We start from the raw sequence: 22,597 nt of genomic DNA, 5'->3' as shown, positions 1-22,597 counted from the left end.
GGACATTCCTAGCATATGCTAAGTTTTGAATCTGCTTTTTCATTCCATTCCATTCCAGCTAAGAGGGCATCAGATGTAACAACCTGGAAAGAAAGGGGCTCCAATAGCAGAGAGGGAAATGTTTGATTCTTACAAATAAATAGCTTTGAACCTTCCCTCTCATTTCTAGTAAGTCTAAAGGTTTTTGTAAAAAGTTAGTTAAAAATCAATATTACAATAAATTATTATAAAAATTATGTCAGGTGGTTGATGAGCCAGTCAATCATGCTAGATTCTTATAACCTTGTGGACCATACTGAGGGTTTTCCTGACAAGGATACTAGAATGATCCGCCATTTTCTTCTCCAATAGATTAAAGCAAATAGAAGTTAAGTGATTTGCACAAGTCACTTGGGTCACATAGCTATTAAATGTCTGAGGCTGGATTTGAAGAAAGGTCTTCTTGACTCTAAACCCAGCACTCTACCCAATGATACACCTAGCTGCCCCTATTATCTTGAATAGTTAATTTTTAAATTAGTACCATTATTTTTAATTATACAAAAAACCTAATGACTACCATATATATGTACAAAGCCTTTAACATTTATTTAATCTGAGCTTCATTTGAATCTCACAACCACCTATAAGGTAAGAATTACAAAGAGTATCAGACTCACTTTTCAAATAATGAAACCAAGTTTCAGAAACTACTCACTGTCATAGTGTCAAGAACATAGCTGAACAGAGTTCCCAACCCAACATGCAATGCACTACATAAAAGTGCTTTCCAATATGCTCATGAATAGTCTTATTTTTAGTGACACTTGAAATTAAATGTAGTAATAACATATTAAAATTATTTATAAGATAAATAGCATAACTAGTTTAAATGTCAAAAAAATTTATCAAAATCAAAATTAATTAAATTGATTAATTAAATCAAAATAACTGATCAATCCATCTACATTTTTTAGCCCCATATTATATACAACACTCTGTGGAAAAATAGTTTCTACTTAACTACTACTTTATGTATTTCCATTTAAATACAGATGAATAAATAATTATGATGCAAAACTTAAGACTTTTTTACTGCCATTAGCTTTTTTGTAATTTTATGTAATATGTACACAAAATAAAAACTGTATTTGCAGAAGTTATTTCGTTATGCCCTGAATTCTTTGAGCATAACTTATAGTAAAACATGCTGCATAGTAAAAATAATTTTTAATTACTGCATTTTTTATCATGCAAGGAGGATTTTAGAAATCTTCATTATAAAAGTAAAATTAAATCAATATAAATTTCAGTTTAACCTGCTGATAACTTTATTTATAATTATCCATTAACATACATGGGATCTTGAAGAAATGACTACTATAACAATCTCCTTACATTTATAATTCTCTAAAATTTACAAAATGTTTTCTCGTAATTTTATGAAGTAGGCGACAAAACATAAAACTATACTACTTTTTTAAGATAGAAATCTAACAAGGAAATATTGTTTTCCTTCAAGCTAACAATACATAAAATAGACCAATTTTTAATTTGAATTTTTACTCAACATAAAAATAATCAATAATAGCTTTGCTTTAGATAAAAGGATTTTGTAATAAATGTTTTCCTTGGTGTTAGATATGTATTTTGATCAGGTCTAGATTTTTTTGTGAGATGTTTACTATTCCAATTATTTACTTGAAAGATATCATAAGCAAATAAGCAATTTTTCAATATTTAAAATATATAAATATAAAAGATTTTTAAAACTGCAATTAGATGCTATTAGAAGTACATACAACAAGGTCTTCCCAAAGTAAACCTAAACCACCTTGATACATTGTTGGTGGAATTGTGAATACATCCAGCCATTCTAGAAAATGATTTGGAACTATGCTCAAAAAGTTATCAAACTGTGCACACCCTTTGATCCAGCAGTGTTACTATTGGACTTATATTCCAAAGAAATTTTAAAGAAAGGATGCAATTGTCAATGCTGAAAAATTACCCATGCACATATCTTGTAAAAGCTATAAAAAAAAAAATTAAAATTAAAAATTAAACCCAGATCCATATAAACCAAGTCCCCTGGGCAAAAGGTGACATATATTTATTAGAACATATCTTGTTTTTATCTGTGCTATGCCATGTCCTTCACTCCAGTAGAATGTAATTACCAGCAGGACAGACTGTCTCACTTTTGTATTTGTATTTCCAATGTCTGAAGTAAAGTAAGCACTTAATAAATGTTTGCAATTTAAAGCTTTTTTAAAAAATATAAACTTATTTCAATCTACACACAAACATGAAGTATATAATTCAAGATTAATTTTTTTTTAATAGATAAGAACTTACTTCAACAACTCATAGTTCTTTTCATTTAACCTTGCAGCATTCTCCCTCCAAAATTTCTCCGATTTGTGAACAGGGCTCCATTCCAGTCTTCCTGACTTGAGTTCTGAACTGTATTCATCAAATGAGCTATTTAAAAAAAAAAAAATATATATATATATATATATATATATATATATGTGTGTGTGTGTGTATTATTTTTAATTTAAAAAGTTAAGTCTCAAAAAGTTCAAAGTTTGGGTCAAAAGATTTTCCCATAATCCCCAATAATACAAATTAAAATATTCTGAACTTCAAATGAGATATAATTATATCAAAAATAAAGAAACTACCACTAACAGAAATTTCTGGAACACTTAAAAGGATTTTTTTGAAGATTCATTTTTTTCACTGCAGAATTTTAGTCAGTTTTGTGAGATGTATTATTCTTGACTTTAATCTCTTGTTTTCTTTTACCATTTTGTGTAAGATTTTCCAAGTTTTTATTTTTTGTAATCATTAGGTATTGCCTTAAACAGATTTGGGTCTCAACTCCTGTAATTGTAGAAGAACTCACTGTTTTTTCTCTTTGTTTTTTTTATTGAATTTTTTTTAATACAAAACTTGCTTGGTCCTCTTACAATGGACAGGCCTTAAAGTAGTTGAATATAGTTATCTTTATTCTTTTTAAATGACAAAGATATTTTTCCTTTGATATATTCTGGGAATTCTATGTCATCAAGTCTCACATATTCTTTATATTCTATATATATCGCTAATAAGACCAAATAGAAGATATATAAAAATAATATGCAAAGTGAATACAAATATATAAATTACCTGGAAATCAATCTTCCATGGCACTTAGTGCTTATATGAACACAGCTAAAATCGCTCTTGTGGGAATAAACAGGAAGACTTAAATAACTGGAAAAACATTTATTACTCATCTTTAGGCTAAGACAACAGAAACTAAACTAATTCACACATTGGGTGCCATACACACCATGAAAGGGTTACTTCAAAAATCATCACATTTTTGTTAATTTTTAATCTGAAGAAACGAAATATCAAGAATCTAGAATAATGGGAAATGGAGGAGGGAAAAAGAGTAGGAATATACCATAAAACAGTGATTACTGAAACTGTCCGATACTGATCAAGAAATTTAAAAATCAACTAATAATACAGATTAAATAAATAAAATTCAAAAACAATAAAACACAGCAAAAAAATTTGAATGTAATGTGCTAAATTTTTTTTTTTTTAAAAACCCAACAACCCCATGAAATTGAAATAAGATCTAAATGTAAAATGTCCTATCATAAATAAATTAGAACAGGAGAGATCTTTCACCAAGTATACCTTGGGACATTTAATTCTCAACTAAATAAGGGTTGGATGCCATGCCAAGATAAATGAAATTTTTAAACAAAAACTAAAAGCCTTTGCACAATTAAACCAATACTGTAAGAATTTGCACAGAATCCATTAAATGGCATAAAATCTCTGCAAAAAATTTGTGTGACTAACAGCTAATATATATAGATAATTAATATAAATATATAAGAATCTAAGTCAGTCCTTAACTGATAATAAATGGTGAAAGAAAACAAGTAGTTTTCTATGAAATAATGCAAGTTTATAGGCCTCCAAAAGAAATTTCCATATTTACAAGAGAAATGTAAACTGAAGCTAAAATTATGTCCCAGAAGGTAAAGATAACAAAAGGTAAAAATGGCAATTGCTGGAAGTCTTCAGAGGATAGGTACATTAGTAAAGCACTATTGTTAGAGCTGTAAATGGTCCAACCATTTGGAAAAACCAAATAACATTGCTATGTTCCCAGAGAATGAAAAGATCCACAAGTACAAAAATATTTACAGCACTTTTTGCTAGATCAAAGACTGAAAAATTTGTAAAAGGAGAAGGTTTCTCTTTGGATGAAGCTGGGAGGTAAACTGATGAGTAGTGAGAAGATATTCTTTCCCCAAAGGAAGTATCAATAAAAGATTTTTTTTTAAATAAACAAAAACATTCAGGAATTACAAGTGAAACAATCTGGTTACTACCTTGTTTTAAATTATCTTAGGACAACTGCTTTAATGAGTCTTTTATTTATGTCTGCAGCTCTCTATATTAATATTAAGGTGATGTTCTTTCTCTTTTGTGGAAGAAATTTGGAAATCCTGGAGTTTTCTGACCTACTCAATGTCTTCCTAAATAAAGTCTTACTCAATTGAAATGGTGCTACTTCTTTCATAAAACCTTTCAAAATCTTGTACTGACTCTCCCCCAACCCTTAATCAGAAATAATCTTTTCCTCTTGGAACATTATATAAATTTTGTTTTTAAATCTTCCTAATGCCTTTGTCACATATTACTGAATATTATATCTGCATATGTGTCTTATGCACACTCACTAAATTAAAATCTTCATGAAATCAAAATCAGACTCTTAGCTTTGTAACTCACCAAAGCATTAGATTTTAACATCTCTATTAATTGTATTTAGGGGTGGGAGAGGAAAAAGACTGAATCTTTGTCATTAGAATATAATTTTTAATACTAGTCTTCCCAACTTGCCTAAAATAAACACATTTTTACATGTACATACTAAAAATCTAAAAATGAATTTATTCAAATTAAGTCAGCTTACAACATACCTAAGATCTTGGACACTTTCACCAAGTTTTTCCAAAAGAAATTTTATGTCTTCACTTATATCTTCATCATCATACTTTTGCAGTTCCAAGTTCTCCAATTGTTTCAGAACTTTGCACTGAATCATAGCCAGGGCATATTCTTGGCGAGTTTCCCTTTCAGTTGATTTTTCTAAAAGATTCTAAATTAGAAAAATGTAAATTTAAAATCATATTTAAAATATGAGGAATACAATGTATGGATGAGAAAATATGTGGCATTTATGTTAAGCATTAAAAATGAACACCTACAAGTTATATGATAATGAACTTGGGTGACAAATTTATAAGAACAGGACAAAGTAATTAATATCCCATAATATTACTAGAAAAAAATATGGGGGCAGCTAAAAGGCTCAGTGGATAGAAAACTGGCCCTGAAGGCAGGAGGACCTGAGTTCAAATCCAGCCTCAGACACTTAGGAGTTACTGTGTGACCCTGAGCAAGTCACTTAACTCCAACTGCCTCAAATACATACATACATACATACATATATAAGAAACATGAAACCATGACTACCTAAGTCCAAACTACCTAGTCAAAATTACTAAGAGTTCTAATCTTAAGAAAAGGTTAGTCACATCAATGATTCTATTTTTTAACCTAACACAGATACTTTTAGGTTCATACTTTTCTACCATTCTAATCAAGGACCTTATTATTTCACAACTGGATTATTTAAAATCATCCTTGAATTGATGTCATTCACTCACCCTGTCCAATGCCATCAGATTCATCTTCTTGAAATTCTTTTCTATGTGTCACTCCCTTGTTCAAAACTTTTAAATAATTTCCTGGTATATAGGTTCATATCATCAGAGAAAACTTTCAATGGTTGGTATTCAAGGCCTTTCAAATATTGGTTCAATTCTTATCTTTCACTATATCCTGAAAGAACCATCTTCTGCTCATCTTCTTAGAGTCCTTCACCCATCCAAGATATTTTCATTCCCATACTTGTTGTATTGATATGTAGTATGAATATGAAATATGTAGTATCATATGTGGCACCTTTCATCTAAAATCTCCCCTCTTTCTCTCCAGCTAACCTAATAATTTCTCAAAGGATTGTTATAGCATTTGTTTGACAGTCCTCACATACTACAGTTTAATACCTGACTACATGATATGTGTTCATTGATTCAGGTGAAATGAATCTTCCTTATTGTAACAAAATAACCAATAGCAAATACTAAGTATTGTTAGTCTTTAGGAATGTCCTGAAAAGTCATATATTTTGCAAATTTTCTAATAATATTAATTGGGTGTGATACATATATACATGTGTGTAAGAGAGAGACAGAGAAAGAGAGATATGGAACCTCTCTTTCTAAACAAAAGTCAATAATCCAAAAAAAGACAAAAAATTCAACGAGGGCCACATTAAAAAAAATTGTTTAGAAAATTTCAATCATCAACTAATTTGTTTTTTAAATTAACAAAGAAAATAAAAAGCTTTATCAATGCATGCAAAAAAATTATGGAAAAAAAAAGAAAGAAAAGAGATAATAGAGATTTATATGCAAAAGACAGATTTATAAAAAGAGCACTGCCTTGTTGTGGACTTTGGGAAATAACTGTTACTCAGAACTTAAAAAGTTATAGTAAAGATTCATAACAGTAAGCATCAGAAATTTTGTGAACTCTTGTTCTAGTACTATGAACTTCAAGTACTCAGAGGAGGAACAGAAAGTATTAATCTTAGCATGTGAACCCTGGGTTGTAAAGGTCAGAAATTCAAGTAACACAATAGTTATATACTAAATGTGATCATAATCTACCTAAAAGCACAGTGGGAGGCAAACACTGTCTATGGCACAAAGCCTTAGTTCAGGAAATAAAGCTGGCAAGATAAGTAAATTTAATAAGACAGTGATCACTAGAAAGAATTATTATAAATCTAGAAATATGCAACTATCCAGCATAGAAGAGTATGTAAATCACTGCAAGATATACTTCAAAGGGAAAAAAAAAAAAAAAAGCTTTTCTCCAAAGATTACATAAGTTCCTAAACTAAGTTAGGCAAAAGATTTTTTAATAAGATAAAAGATTTGAGAAAAAAAAAGAATTGGAAGAACAAAATAGCACAGAAAATGAAATAGTAAACCTTACCAAGTAACAGAACCCTGAAAACCAAAAAAAGACTAAACAGCAATCAGTGACTCCAAGAAATATTAGAATAAAATCAAAAGACTGGAAACATAAGATAAAATCTTCCTGCAAAATAACTGCTATGAAAAACAGATCAAGGTAAAATCATTTAAAAATTATTAAATTTCCCCCAAACAACAGTTTTGAAATACAAGTACAGAGTCCAGATGCCCATATCAAGATATCACTAATAAAAATTGCCAAGATGTTTTAGAACCAGAGGACAAAGAAAAAGAAAATCCACTGATTAGCTACTGAAAGGAATCTAAAAAGAAAAAGGAAAAAAAATCCAAATCTAAAGCATCCATATTAAAAAATAAAATAAAATAAAATACTACAAACTTCAAGCAGTTCCAAGTCCCAAGAAACCAGTCAGGATGACAGTTCTTGAGAGGAGCTCTAAGAATAAAATATTCCAAAAGGCAAAAGATAAGAGGTTATGACCAAGAATACCTACTTATTTTACAAAGTTGATTATAATGGAGCTGAGATTAGACTTTTTATCCCCAGTTCTTAAAATAGAGTATGGAACATAGTAAATATTTAATAACTTGTTTTAACTTGAAGAAAATCAAATGATGAATTATAGAGGGTAAAAGAATCTAAACAATGGGAGGGAGGGAGATGCAAATAGATGTCACATTGGATGGAACACCAGTCCTTAAGTCAGGAGGACCTGAGTTCAAATCTGACCTCAGAGATTTAATACTTCCTAGATGTGTGACCATAGGCAAGTCACTTAACCCCAATTGCCTCAGCAAAAAACAAACAAATAATAGAGGGTCTTTACAATATCTACTATATCTTGTAAACATTCTAATTTGTTTTCATTCTAAAGCTTGACTAATCAATCCAAATCTAATTCAAATGTTAGGAAGTTTACAGAGATCTAGAGTTGCTAAGAATAACTGACATTTCCGAAAGTAAAAGAATGTGTCCAACTAATTATTTAAAAAATTAAATTACTTGATTTGTTCAACTTATAGCAGATAATTAGGTTCACTAAATTCTTAAGCATTAAAATTTTCCTGATTCAGGATGTGGTACACTAATACACTGGTAGACTAATCACAATCATGCTCCCCAGTGGATATTTTTAAAAGATTAGAAGAATTTCAGAATGACAAAAAGAAAAGTTCCTTTTTTATCTTAGTGCATTGTCTCTAGATAGATTATAATCAATAGCTGTTTAGTATTTAAGCTTACTTTATATACAAAAATTATGCATACCCAAAAACATTCAGAACAGAAGGAAGACAAAAATGGGGTTCTTTTTATTTCAGGCCATATGAGATATTCCGTATTTGGCATAAGAGATTTAAGATCTACTGACTTAATATATAATAACTATATATAATATTATATATTATAATATTATAATATTATAAATAAATTATAGAATAATTTATATATATATAATAATATAGAATATAATAAAAATTATAGAATTAATGAAATGTTAGAGATGGGATAAGTATCATCAAAACTCTCATTTTTGCAGATGGGGATATGGGCCCAGAGCAGTTAAATGGCATTCTCAAAACTGTACAAGAAGTCAGTAGTAAGGTGGGTCCAAAATTCAAAATCTCCAAATTTTATGATTTCCAGTCCCATGTTCTTTCTATTACATTATACTATCTCCTAATACATTGAATATAGTCACTTAAATAGTCTTGAATTCAGTTTTAGATCTGTGTTTACAAATGTCACCAAAACAGTATGTCTCACATTAAAATGCCAAGGTTACAATTTAATTAATTTCAGTATAATTTAAATAATTTTTTAAAAAACTGTTAAGCATATTAAAATTATTACAAGTGAAATGTCAAGATTATGAGATAAAGCAGAACTGAAATACCTGATTAGCCTCAACATTAACCTAAAAGGATCCTTTTTAGCAGCTCTTCATAGAGGCTGAAAAGTTATGAGTAACAGGCATGCTTTTAATATGTGCAATGACTAAAAAGAATGTTGTGTCCCTTATTCCCTTAACTTTTAATGAAAACTACTGATATCTCCCTTCCCCCCTCCAAGAGAAAGGTACTTTCAGGTCATTATAAATGAAAGAAAAATCATCAGTTTACCACATGTTAGTAACCTTTTGTCTTTTTTAACCATGCCATTTCAGAAAGCACACTTTAGAGTAGACTTGTCAAGACAGAGTCAAACAAAAATTGACATGTTTAAAACTGATTCAAACAAGAGATTTAATATTTCTCTTGCCTGGCATAACCAATTTTAGACATGTCTAAATCTCTTTATACTACATAACTACTTTCCCAAACAAGGGTATGAGAATAATCTTGGCTTTAAAAATATCTATATAGAAAGAAAAAAGTTAAACTTAAAAGAGGTAACATTTACTTTCTGAGAAACTCATAAATTTTCCAGTCTTATGATACTCCTCATGGAGGGCATTGGTCACTGTCATTTTACAGCCATCTTTTAAAATAATGATAATTCTTTGTAGTTGTCTGATCTCTCCTAAAATCTCGGAGCACTTATATCTTATCTAATCTTCAATAGCTTTGTGAACTCCTGTCCTAACCATATACATGAAAAAAAACAAATATAGGTTGAATGATTTTGTGCTGTGGTTCAGTAAAAGAGGCATAATAAAACTTTTATCATCTGATTCCAATGCTCTTTCTAGGAATTAAATTTTCTCTTTGTAAAATGGATCATACATAATTTTGTGGCATATTATACCACCTTTAATCCTTAAAATATTATAACTATTTTTAGCAAAAAAAAAAAAAAAAAAAAAAAAAAAACTAATACTCATAAAAGGAATGAAAGGAACAAGTCCAATTAAAAAACAATACCATTCATTGTAACCTAGTTAAAAACTATTGCCCTTTCTCAAAAAAGCACGGACAAAGAAAATAATAAATATAAAGTGGAGTTTAACCTGGGCAAATGAAAGGGGCAAATGGATTTTCATTCATTTTTTTCTCTCAAGGGAATGGAATTTCTGAGATTTTGAGGATCTCTAAAAGAAAAGAAATAAAGTGAAGATGGATTTTTTAAATAAAGTGTTTCAGACTAAAGATTGCTGCACTTTGCTACTTCCCAAAAACAGCTTTCCACACTTCAAATCTGAATTTAAGTATTGGGATTAAGAAAATAGGAACCATATGATGAGGAACATGTTCTTTATATTTTTATTACCTTTTATTCTGCTCTTTCATTACAATTAAACCAACAGATAGATAGATAGATATAAAATAGGGGAACAGGCTATCTCTGAGAGATAATGAGTTATCTATTACCAATTAGAAGTATCCAATGAAAATGTCAGCTGATCAATTAATGGGTAAGGTACAGAGGATATTTTTGTTTAAGGTACAAATTAAAACTAAATTGATCTGTGAGGTCCCTTTCAACTTTGAGATTCAATAATATCACAATGCTACCGTAATCAAAACACTTACCCGGAATGCTGCAAGAATGATTCTAGTTACTTTCTCTTTAACAGATTCTTGAAGGATATCAGACAGAACAGGAATAATGTTATATCGACGAAGATGTTCACACATTTGAGGGCTAAATGCCAACAGCCATATTGAGAAAATCATTTGATATTGGAGTTGGAAGCCACATTTGTTACTCAAAACTCCCATTATACTAAAAAAATAAACAAATTTTTAAAAGTTTAATTATGATTAGTTATAAAATCAAAGAAAACCATAGTAAGGTTAAGAATTACATGTACATAGTTTTTCCCTCCAACAAAGATTAAGTAGTTAAAAGCTCATTAATTAAAAGCCAAACTGAGTTCTAGTCTCATATTAAGTGTCCTCCCTCATAACCATCTCAGAAACGGGGGGCAGTTACAAGGTTACAAAATGCTATTCTGGATACTTAGCTTCCTTATTGCTTTCAAGTGTCCTTTCCCCATGAGTCTAGAGACACAAACTGCTGACCACGTAGCAGTACAGCAACCTAAATGTCTATTCCTGGAAAAGATATTTCTACCGCTTTCAAGGCTTTACTTATCAGATCTATGTAAATAGTCAACCAACTTCTATCTAAGAGTTTGAGTTCTGAATTTCCAACTACTAGTTAAATATATGTCTGAGTGCATTTCAAGTTTTGTCTTGAAAACTGAAATCATCCTCTCACAAAAACCTGCCCCCCTATTTTTATTTAAGTTTAATAACATGTTTCCAGTCACTCAAGCTTGAAACCTTTAACATTTCAGTATCTCTCATCCCCTACTGTAAGTCACCTGCCAATTCTAATCTTTTCTACTTGTAAAATCAATCTTTAATCTTGTTCACTTCTACCACTTTAATTCAGGGTTTCATTCTCTCATAACCAATCTTCCTATCTCTACTCTCACTTCAGGTCATACTTCATACCACCATATATACTTTCTAATCACATCCTCTTTTCCCCTTTTCAAAACCCTTCAATGACTACCAAGTATCTACCAAAATAATAATAATAATGAAAACAAAGAAAAATAGAACAACAACAACAAAAATCTCCTTAAAAACCTGACATTCAGCGTTCTAGTCAACCTGGCTCTAGTTTATCACCATTATTTCACTTCACATTGATCTCTACCCATTCTGCATTCCAGCCCAAAAAATAGACTCATTGCTGACACATCTTCCATTCTAATTCTGTCTCTATTTCCTCCTTATGTCCCATATCACATTTCTGCTTTTTAAAAATCTTTACCTTTTTGTCAAATTTCAGCAGTTGGAAGGAACCTCAGAAGCCATTTGATCCACTTGTACAATATTAATCAAGTAATCATCTAATCTCCATTGGAAAGCAACTATCATAGTGAATAAAGCACTGGACTTAATCCTTCCTCAGACAGTGTGACCCTTTATAAACTATTTAACTTAATCTGTGCCTCAATTTTCTCACCTTATAAAAGGTCAGTTCGGCCAAAGAGGTTCTACAGGTCTCTCTTCAAGTTCTAATAAATCTATGATCCTATGAACTATAGAGAAAACTATTACCAAAACAATTCAAACCACTTTAGGAATATTTTAAATGTTGGGAGGCTTTTCTTTATAATCATGTCTAAATCTACCTCCTAACAACTTCTGCTCAGTGCTCACAATTCTCCCTACTGTGAGGTCAGACAGAACCAATTAAATTCATCTGATAAAATGACAAAACTTTACTATCCATAATATCTAGCACATTGCTTGCCACACAATAGGTACTTAATATATGTCCCCCTTCAGATTAAACATCTCAACTTCATTTAGCCAATCCTCATGTTAGGTGCACTCTTCTGAAAATTCTACTTGTCTATTGTACTTTTCAAAAAGTATGGTGCCCATAATTGAACACAGTATTCCTGACTGGGGCAGAATATGCATCTTTCAAAGCAGTCTATAACATCATTCTTTGTGGATGCTATAATATCACACTGCTAATAGCATTCTACTAAAACCCCCATCTAAACTTTCTATAATTCCTCAGCTGAAAGTGAACTCTCCTTCCTCAGTTTCTTATAGAACTTTGTATGACCTTCACTTTGGTAGAGATTGCCTAATCTCTATTACAAGGCCAAACTGCCTAAAAGATAAATAACAAATACTGGTTGAAAAGAATTTTAAAAGGCATAAAATAAAAATCAACATTCTAGAAGTTTAACTGAACCTGTTTTCCTGAAAATTACTAGCAAAAATTGCTTTTCATGCCTAAAATGCCACTTTTTCTCACAAATAAAATGATACTCACCAGTTGACACCATCAGCTTCTACCCATGCAAAACGATATTCATTAACACGGAGCATCAATTGAAGACATCCAGCAACACACTGCACATACTGGGAAGACTAAGCAAGAAAAAGAATTAAGTCTTAGAGGTAGCATAGAGTTTGAATCCATACAGACCTGGATCTAAAAGATCAAGCTGCATATATATATATATACACGGACGCATACCTTCCAACTACAAAAGACTTTTTGTTCTCAGTGGAACTAGGTAATCCAATTAACTGATCTAATAAAACAATCATTTTCCCTTGGTTCTAAGTTATTCCTCTATCATTATTATTAAACTCTCAATCAAAAACTATTTAAATAGTTAAAGAGATTGAAGGAAAAGCCAAAGTGCACATTATATGCAGTTTTCTCAGTTAAGCACAACCTTTTAAAAATATCATTTTTCCTGAAAAAGCAGTACTGTATAGCTATCAAACATGTTTATGAGGGTAAAAATTAATGATAAAATAAGAACTAAGCAATTTTTAGTGAACCTTCAAGTATAGTGGTATATAAAACTTCATACACAGTATAAAACACAATCTGATTTTTAAAATATTTCTTAGTATTACTCTTTTAAATTTATGAGCATATTCTATGTATGAATGCTTAATTCTAGTGGCCTTAAAATAATTTACTTTAAAAGCAATATATATGATTTATTGTCATTATAGATATGATATACCAAATGCCAAAATTAAGAGCTCTGTAATTAAGAGCTTTTCAAATACTTCCTGGCAACAAAATGTTTATCTGTTATCTAGCATGTTATCATGCTAGTAAATAGCCTAGCAAAATGACCAAGTCTAGATAAGTTTGGAAAAGTTCATCACCAGGCTAGCCACAAGATGATAAATTTTTAAGACACAGGAACCAAGTAATAACCATTTCACTAAGATACAGAGTATTACAGCAAAATAACGGTTTGGTCATGAATACTTATTGTGTATCTAATTTATATTTTAATATATTTAACATCTACTGGTCATCCTGCCATCTGGGGGAGGGGGTGGGGGGTAAGAGGGGGAAAACTGGAACAAGAGGTTTGGCAATTGTCAATGCTGTAAAGTTACCCATACATATAACCTGTAAATAAAAGGCTATTAAATAATAAATAAATAAACTGGCAAGGTTAAAAAGGTTGCTTAAAAAAAAAAAAGATACAGAGTACTAATCTGCATCAGCAAACCTAAACCTACAAAATCATAAGTCTTTGAAGTATCTCTGTTTTATTCTACATTAAAATCTTTTTTTCATGTTTCCACAGAACACTTTAAATTTTATAAACTATCAATGTAAAAGTGTATTATTAAACTTGCAAAATTCATTAGTGTCTATGTTTCCAAAATGTAATTTGCAGTGACAAGAAAAATAATTATTTTCCCAGTGTTGATTACTGACCACATAAACTACAACAAAGTTTGGGTTTTTTTTTTCCAAAATTCATAGGATAATATACCTAAAGCTAAAAAGAACTTAAAAGGTCATCTATTCCACCACTTAATTTTACAAGTAAAAAATCTGAGGTTCAAAAAGTTTATGTGGTATGCCCTAATTCAGGTCCCTTAAGTAGAAATACAGCATTCTTTTGACTGCACTATAATGTTTTTTTCCTAAATCATCTAAGTATCAAATAGCATTTCAATTTGTTTTCTTTTTTTATCCAATTATGAACTAGATCTTCTCATGAGGATATTCTTCTTTCAATGAATAACCAAAATTAATTCAATAACCAACAGGATTACTGTCTTAAAACAGGTACATTCTGGCCACAAATAAAAGTTCATGATCTCTATAAAGTCAATCAAGGAGGCAAAAGATTAGTTTAAATCCTTCTACTGAATATAAATAAATATCAAGAATATACATGGCAAAGGGGGGGAGGGGGCAGTAAATACAGTTCTACAGAATAGGAATCACCACCTACAAATCCAAAGAGTTATCCTTCTTGATGATAATTTATATAAGATTTCCCAAAAAAGTAGTTAGCCAAACTAACTCTTACAATCACTAATACCCCACAGAATAATCAGCCTCTTGGTGTCCAAAGCCTGGGCAATATAAACAATGCTTAAGGCATTTTCCCCCTGAGTTTTGATCTGTCTTGGTTCTACCAAGACAGAAATCATACTTCATACCTAAATGTAAATAATTCAGACGTTAATACTAAGTACTAACAAATACAATACCCAAGGAGAATAGTCTTTGAGGCACATTTCCCAACAAAGAAAAAAAGTTGATAAAGGAAAAATCACAACACTGCACAAAGTCAGAATAACTGTTGGGGGGATAAATCACAAATTGATCGGAAAGCCACAATGAATCAAGAAATAACAGAAGACAGAACCAAGAATTAATAAACAGGAGCAGAAACTAGCCACCAGGACCAGAACAATTCTAAAGATATCTATCACAAAATATCTATCAAAAAAAAAAAAAAAAAGTATCTGGAAGCAGAAGCTAAGAACTCATAAATCTCTTTCTCTGAATTATGTCCCTTGGTCTGACATATTTTCTCCCCTTTCTTCATTATATTATTACTTATTCTCACTTTCCTGGTTTCTACTCTTCCACTCAGGAACATCTATTCTAGGTGAATGACATCACATCTTCTTAAAAAGAATAAAAGAATGCTTGGCAATGATAGTCAAATTTCTCCAGAGATCCCACAGATCATACTTTTAAAAGAATTACTTAGGAAACAAATCTGTCCCATTACAACCCCTTTTCTCCCACCCATATGGTCAGTATCCACTATTCTTCCCTCAACTGCCAACTCTTCTTTAGCATTCAGAGGTGATTTGCCCAAACCATTCAGGAAAAAGATTAACATGACAATAAGAATATCCTATACAATTCTAAAGTCAAGATGGATTCCTTAATCAAAGAATATGACAAAGACACAGTCATAAAAAGAGTCTGTCCACAGCATTATGTCACTTAAAGGAACAGCAGAGCAACAATGAAAGGTAATATAGCATACCCAACTATGCACCTCCAAAGTTCTTTGATCACTTAGGTTCTCAAATCACTCTCAGTAATATTTCACAGTGAAAAGTGCCTAGATTCCCATCTCTGAGACTTACCAAATACTGAATTCAGCTTGGAAGAAAACCAAAATGACATAAGCAGAACCATACCCAAAGCAATCATTAGAAGAGTTCATTGTTCAAATCATTACAAGAAGTTATCCAGATTGACAGGGAATGCTTGACAATATCACTCTCAAGATAAAATAGTAAAGATGTAGCCTATAATTTAACATCATTTGAATGCCAATGCCCTAAATTTGGGTATACAAGATGGATATGCATCTTCTATCTTACATAAAGATGGGAGAGTTAAGCATATAAATTAGTAATTGATGCTTTTTGTTTTTTCATTAATCCAGATCATTAAGCTGATAATTCAATGGTCTCATTATATAATGAGCTGATTCAGATAAACAACAAGTTTTTAAAATGTAATCTACTTTTTCCCCAAATGTTTTTGGCTGCTTGCCATATCAAGTGTAGTAATTCTTTTCATGATGTGTTCATGATATAAAGGCATTAATCTTCAGGGTAGTCTTTGATCCATCCCTTCACATTCCTTTTTTATTAATTATGCCTTCCCATATATTTCTGATGATTCTCACCTTTTCCCACCTTTGCAGTGAATTTACCTGCCACATGTCAGAATGTGTGGCGATTTAACTTGGTGGAACGGAATTCACAATTCTCCTACCTCTTCATACTTGACAACTGATGATGACACAATAAGCTACATTTATTTTCATGGTGGAATTTTTACAAATACTTATTGTGAGTACTGTAATATAAGAAAACCAGATATCCTATGAAGTGTTTCTTGTTGCCTCTAGACGTAAATACAAAATTCATTGCAAAAATGCCCAAGATTGATGTGATTCAGCACATTTCCCAGTTCCCCAACCTCTCTTCCCAGCAGTTTGTTACAAATCTGCCATCACCACCACAGAACCATATATGCATCAAACTAAATAATCTTTTAAATGCTCTGATTCTGTTCTACTGATGCTGAGATTTCTCTCATTTTTCTTCATTTCAATAGTTTCAAAGCAACTCCTATACAGAAAGTTACACACACACACACACACACACATACACCCTTGCCCCAAAGCATTAAGAATGCCTTTTGAAATTAAGATCACATTTAATTTTCATAATGGAACTAGATTACATTCCATATCAGTAATCATCTTGCAAAAATAATTTTAAGTTAAACCAGCTTCCAAAACCCGCCTCAAGAGGGAACTTAAAATTTGGAACTTACAAAAATTATGTTAATATCAGGGATATTTTTCAGTGATTTTATTATAACTTGGAGCTAAAAATACAATGAAAGTCAACAGAAAAATAATTTTTTTTCCTATAAATATCTGCTTCACAAAGAATTTTGAAGAAAAGCCACACATTTAATGCAGGGTCATCCTATATCATTGTACTTTAAAAATGACAGTAACACAAAGAGTTTACAAAGTTCTTTCCAAGACAAATGGTTACTTAAAATTTAAAAAAAAAAATAGTAACTCAGATTTATAAATTATAAACAGAAGATAGAGCAAAGAAAGAAGAAAAAATCAAGTAAATTGCCTGAGCTCTTCCCACTTTCCAGAGGAAAATTCATTAAATCTACTCTCTAAACAAATTCTAAATAACAAAACACATAAAAAGACAAAGTCAAATTATATCATATGAAGAGGGGCTAAAGACCTATTAGAATAGATGGAAAAAAGAGAAGGATGAGTATTGTTTGAAATTTACTCGCATCGAATCTGCTTCAAAAATGGAATAACATATATACTCAGTTGGGTATAGAAATCTCTCATATCCTATAGGAAAGTTGGAGAGAAAGAGGAAAAAAAGGGATAAGAGAGCTGATAGAAGGGAGGGCAAATTGAGAGAGGTAGTAGTCAGAAGCTAAATACTGATGTGGAGGGACAGAGTGAAAGGAGATAGAGAAAAGAACAGGAAAAATAGGATGAAGGGAATTACATAGTAATCATAACCCTAATGTGAATGGAATGAACTCGCTCATAAAACAGAAACAAATGGCAGAGTGGATTAAAAAACAGAATCCTGTTATTTACAAGAAACACATATGAGGCTACTTTCAGTCTGAAAAGGTACAGTCATCATATCTTTTAACAACTAAGATTGTTGTATGTTTCACCTAGTCATCTGCCTGTTCAGTGTGGTTTGGAGAATTTTAAGGTCTTAAAGTATAACTGCTGTAAAGTCAACATTTTACTCAAGTTTCTATGCCAACTAGAAACCCTCTCAGTCTGTCATTCTCTCTACCCAATGTATAAACACTTTGGCAAGTGTATCTTTGGGTCACCTGAGCACTACTTAATGCTACTATTACCTACCCCCCTACCCTTCCTTCTGGTTAGTTTTGTTTCCTCTAGGCTCCACCTTCAAATGATGCTCAACACTTATCAACCAACTTCAAGGATTTAGATTCTGGGGTGTTGAATCCCACTGGATGCTGCATCGACAAACCTCCGGGTCCTCGAGCTCATCACACCTTTGAATGGGACACCCAAGACAGGAACAACACTATACCCAATTTCAGCAAGAAGAAATTTCAGAAAAATTGTCTGTCCCACATCCCAAAAGATCCTGGGTTCCATTTATTTGAGGGGGTAAATTATGAGGAGGTAAAACCATGAGGGTTAAAAGAGAGCCTGAATTACTGTATACAATCTGCCAGCCTAGCTTCTCCCTGACAGAATTATAAGCACACCTTTTTGATTTTGATTAAGTCTTTTGTTCAAGCAGACCTTTATTACAGCACCATCCCAGGTGGAGGTCTCTAGCATTATTCTTAGCAGAAGGTTTTGCATTGACAAATAACCCCAGTTACTATATCCAATCAGAAAGTCATGTTATGATGCCAATCCCAAGGTTATGCTTCCCATCTACTTCTATTGTAAAGCCCTGCTAATTTCTCTTGAAACTCAGCCTGCCAGTGGCTTCCTCCTTCTGTCTTTTTGTTGCAGTTCATTCTTTTTAGGGTGCTAAATTCCTTTTAGGATTAGCCCACTAGTCAAAATAGCATAATCCTGCCTTAAGAGAATCTTTCCCTTGATTAATTTTAAGTTCCCCAAGGAACTCCTTTCCTTGCTAAAAAACATTTATGGATTTAGCCCACTCTTAGCATAATAAAATCTTTGCCCCTTGGGAGGAAAAAAGTAGAACATAATAAATAATAGCAATACTGTGCAATGATCAACTACTACAGACTTAGCTCTTCTCAGCAATACAATGATCCAAAATAATTCCAAAGGATTCATGATGGAAAATGCTTATCTAGATCCAGAAAAAGAACTATGGAATCTGAATGCAGATCAAAGCATACTATTTTCACTTTTTTTGTTGTTTGAGAGTTTTTTCCATGGTTTTTTCCCCCCTTTTCTTCTGTTTCTCCTTTCACATGACTATGTAAAAATTCATTTAATTTGATTGCACATGTACAGCCTACATTACATTGTTTGATGTCTTAAGAAGGGAGGAGAGTGAGAAAATTATGGAACTCAAAAATCTTATTAAAAAGTACATTTTGAAAACTACCTTTTCATGTAATTGGAAAATATAAAATACTGTTTACAATTTTAAAATCTACCAAATTATTATGAATTTTAACTGTCTGACATGGAATATACAAAGAAAAATTACTCAAACAGTCATTGATATTTACATATTATACATTAAATGACTTATTGACGTATACAAGATGGTAGATAATAGTTCATGAACCTTTCTGGTAAGTCCCAAAGTAGCTTTGAATTAATCATAGGCAAGAGAAGATTAAAATGCTATACCATTCTGCAAGAAAAAAATTTGAACCACAGACCTAAAACCTGTTATAAAATTTTAGTTAATTAAATTAATTAAAGTTAATTGCCCACAATGTCCAGTGATTTCACTGATTAACAAAGTAACCAAAAAAAAAGCAAACAAGCAAGATGACACCAAATATAGGACCTTTTAGCAATGTACTTGGCACTTCAGTAAAGCAGATTACTTTATACATCTTAATTTAAGATATTCAGAGATTATTTCATCCTAGCAGCTGAAAGTGAGATTGTTCCTTTCAGATATTTAGAAAACTACAAGCATAATTTAAAGTTTAAAATAAGTCATTCACAACCTTAGACGAGTCTCTGAAACCATTTAAAAGAATGGTATATGGTCTATCAACATTTTTGAGTTCTTCTTGAGTTAATTTTGTAGTATTTATCAGAATAAAATTTTATTTTATACTGACATCAAGTGGCAAAAATCACACACTGCTAATATGCCAAAATGTTTTCCAACTATATCTGAAAACCTAACACTGGGGCTGAAAACCTTATTGGAAGATAGAATAGTTGCCCACCTAATAGGTTTCCAAAAGATACCAAGATCCTATCTCAAATTATGTCCCCCATCTCCAGTCACCAATATCTGAAATTTTACTATTTGAAATAGACTTTCAGGCCTCAGAGGCCTCAGGCCTTGAAATTTTTCAGTCTTAAGAATTCCCTAATCCTGAATTCTTAGGTCCCTTATAGCCTTAAAAGTACAAGTTTCATGAAATTAAGCTAAACATCAGTTTTCCAAATTTTTAAAACGAGACTTATCACCATGTTGGACATTATAAATTAGTCATTCTATAGCAGAAGGAAATCAATTGATGAAATTGAAACAATCAAAACTTATTTATGTCATATTGGACACTCACTTTTTAAAAATAGATCTGACTAAAGCAGCTGTCCTTTTCATATTCATCTTTCTCCTCTTTCTCTCCATACCTTCTCCACCTTTTAGTCAGGTAAGTCCACTTACTTCCATCACAAACTAGCAATATTTTGAGAACTGTCTCTTGCCATAGTAAAGATAGGAAATAGTTTTATTCTTGACTGAAGCAGAAAAAGTCTTCTACCAACGGAAATCCTTTCTGCATCTGGTGCCTGGTATCCATTGTCCATAATTATAACTTTGATTCTGCAAAGGTCCCCCTTACAAACTAACCTGCCAAATTTGACTCAAATTACTGATTCTTCCTGATTCCAGGTCCAGCACTCTATCCACTGCATCATCTAGCTGCCCCAAACAATAACAAAACCACCAATTTCCCAGTAATCCAAGTTTGAAATGGTGTCATCCTAAATTCCTCACGCTTACTACATATTACATATATACATATATAGGCTCTCTTGAATAATTGCCAAATTGAGTAATTGCCAAACTGTATCATTTCTATTTTCACAACATCCCCCAGATATTTTCCCTTCTCTCTACTCCTATAACTATTATCCTGCATCAGGCCCTTATCATCTTTCATAGGGCCTTAAGACAATAGTCTCCTAATTGGTATCCTTGCCTTAAGTACCTCCAACTCCAATTCATCCTCAATACAGCTGCCAAGGTCATTTTCCCACATCACAGAAGATCACATTATCTTCCTTAATCAATAAATTTCAACATTTTCTCAATACCTTCATGATCAAAAAGAAGTACTCTAATTTGGTACCTAGAGCCTTTCCTTCCCACTCTCTCTTACCTTTCCAGTTTTCTTATGTTTTATTGCTCTCTTTACACTTGATAATTTGTAGCAATACTCTACTTGTCAATTCTCCTACAAGTTAATACATTTCCCGTCTCCTTGCCTTTGCCCCAGCTGTCCCCGAAACTTAAAATGTTCTCCCACTCATTTCCACATCCTAGAATTCTAGGTTCCTTCAAAACTGAGCTCAAACCTCACTTTCCAGAGGATGTTTTGTCCCAGTTTCCCTAGTTGCTGAAGTCTTCCTCTCTATGATTATCTTCGATCAACTCCGTAACTATCTTGTCCCTTCTATTGCCAGGAGTGGTGGCACATGTGTGTAATCCATGCTACTGGGGAGACAAATATAACAAAACTATTGAGTTCACAGAGACAGCTGGCAGAGGTCAAGTCAATCAGAAACCAGTAAGGTGAGCCTCTAGAAGCTAGGGGCCATCAGGCTGCTTAAGGAATGAATATGCCTGGAATGGAACAACAGAGCAGGTCAAAGTTTCAATGCACTTCAATACTGGGACTGGCCCACAAGTGGCCACTAAACTTGCAACCTGAAGAAGAGAGGGAGACCAGTGCTCCAAAAAACAAACACACAAACAAACAACAACAACAACAAAGAAAGAGGAGAGACGCAGAGAGGAGAAAATGCTTAACTAATTAAGATCTATAATAATGACACAGGAAGAGAGTGTGTTTACATCCATACATATATTCAGTGCCTTCTACACTTGTCATAACCTCAGCAAAGTGGGCCATTTTTCCACCTGGCAAATTAAAGGGTTAGCCTCATTGCTTTTTGTTATTTCCTACAGTCCTAACACTCTATGATTCCACAATGAAGCTGCCTCAGTACAAAGTTTTATGCATCCCTGTGTTGATCCTTTGTGCCCAATTATCTGCCACACACCTGCTTCAACTACAAGAACAATTCCCTTGTATAAAAATCTTCGAGAAAAGAAGGGATGGACAATGAAAATATTTGTCCAAGACACTCCTACCCTTCTAGACATGGCTCTGAGATATACTATTTGAATAACCTGAGTGTTAAAGGCACCAGAAGTTTAGTTACTTTATAATCATAGAATATCAGCATTGACTAGGGTCATGAAATAACTAGAACACT

General features: G+C 32.0%; 1 protein-coding gene across 3 annotated transcripts in view; it reads right to left on the bottom strand.

Moving 5' to 3' along the window:
- Window positions 1-22,597, bottom strand: part of ATP6V1H (ATPase H+ transporting V1 subunit H) — a 100,395-nt gene that overhangs the window by 47,587 nt on the left and 30,211 nt on the right. For all 3 annotated transcript variants that reach the window (XR_004230950.1, XM_003759776.4, XM_012541325.3), the window contains 4 exons: window positions 12,880-12,977; window positions 10,602-10,794; window positions 4,980-5,158; window positions 2,338-2,463 (listed from right to left, as the gene is read on the bottom strand). Coding sequence is in view for 2 of the 3 variants with exons in the window: in XM_003759776.4 (XP_003759824.1) it covers window positions 2,338-2,463; window positions 4,980-5,158; window positions 10,602-10,794; window positions 12,880-12,977 (596 nt within the window). In the remaining variant the exon portion in view is untranslated. The remainder of the gene's footprint in view (window positions 1-2,337; window positions 2,464-4,979; window positions 5,159-10,601; window positions 10,795-12,879; window positions 12,978-22,597) is intronic.

Source organism: Sarcophilus harrisii, chromosome 1 (genome assembly GCF_902635505.1).
Source record: "Sarcophilus harrisii chromosome 1, mSarHar1.11, whole genome shotgun sequence".
Lineage (NCBI taxonomy): Eukaryota > Metazoa > Chordata > Mammalia > Dasyuromorphia > Dasyuridae > Sarcophilus > Sarcophilus harrisii.
This window is presented reverse-complemented; position numbering and strand designations above follow the sequence as displayed.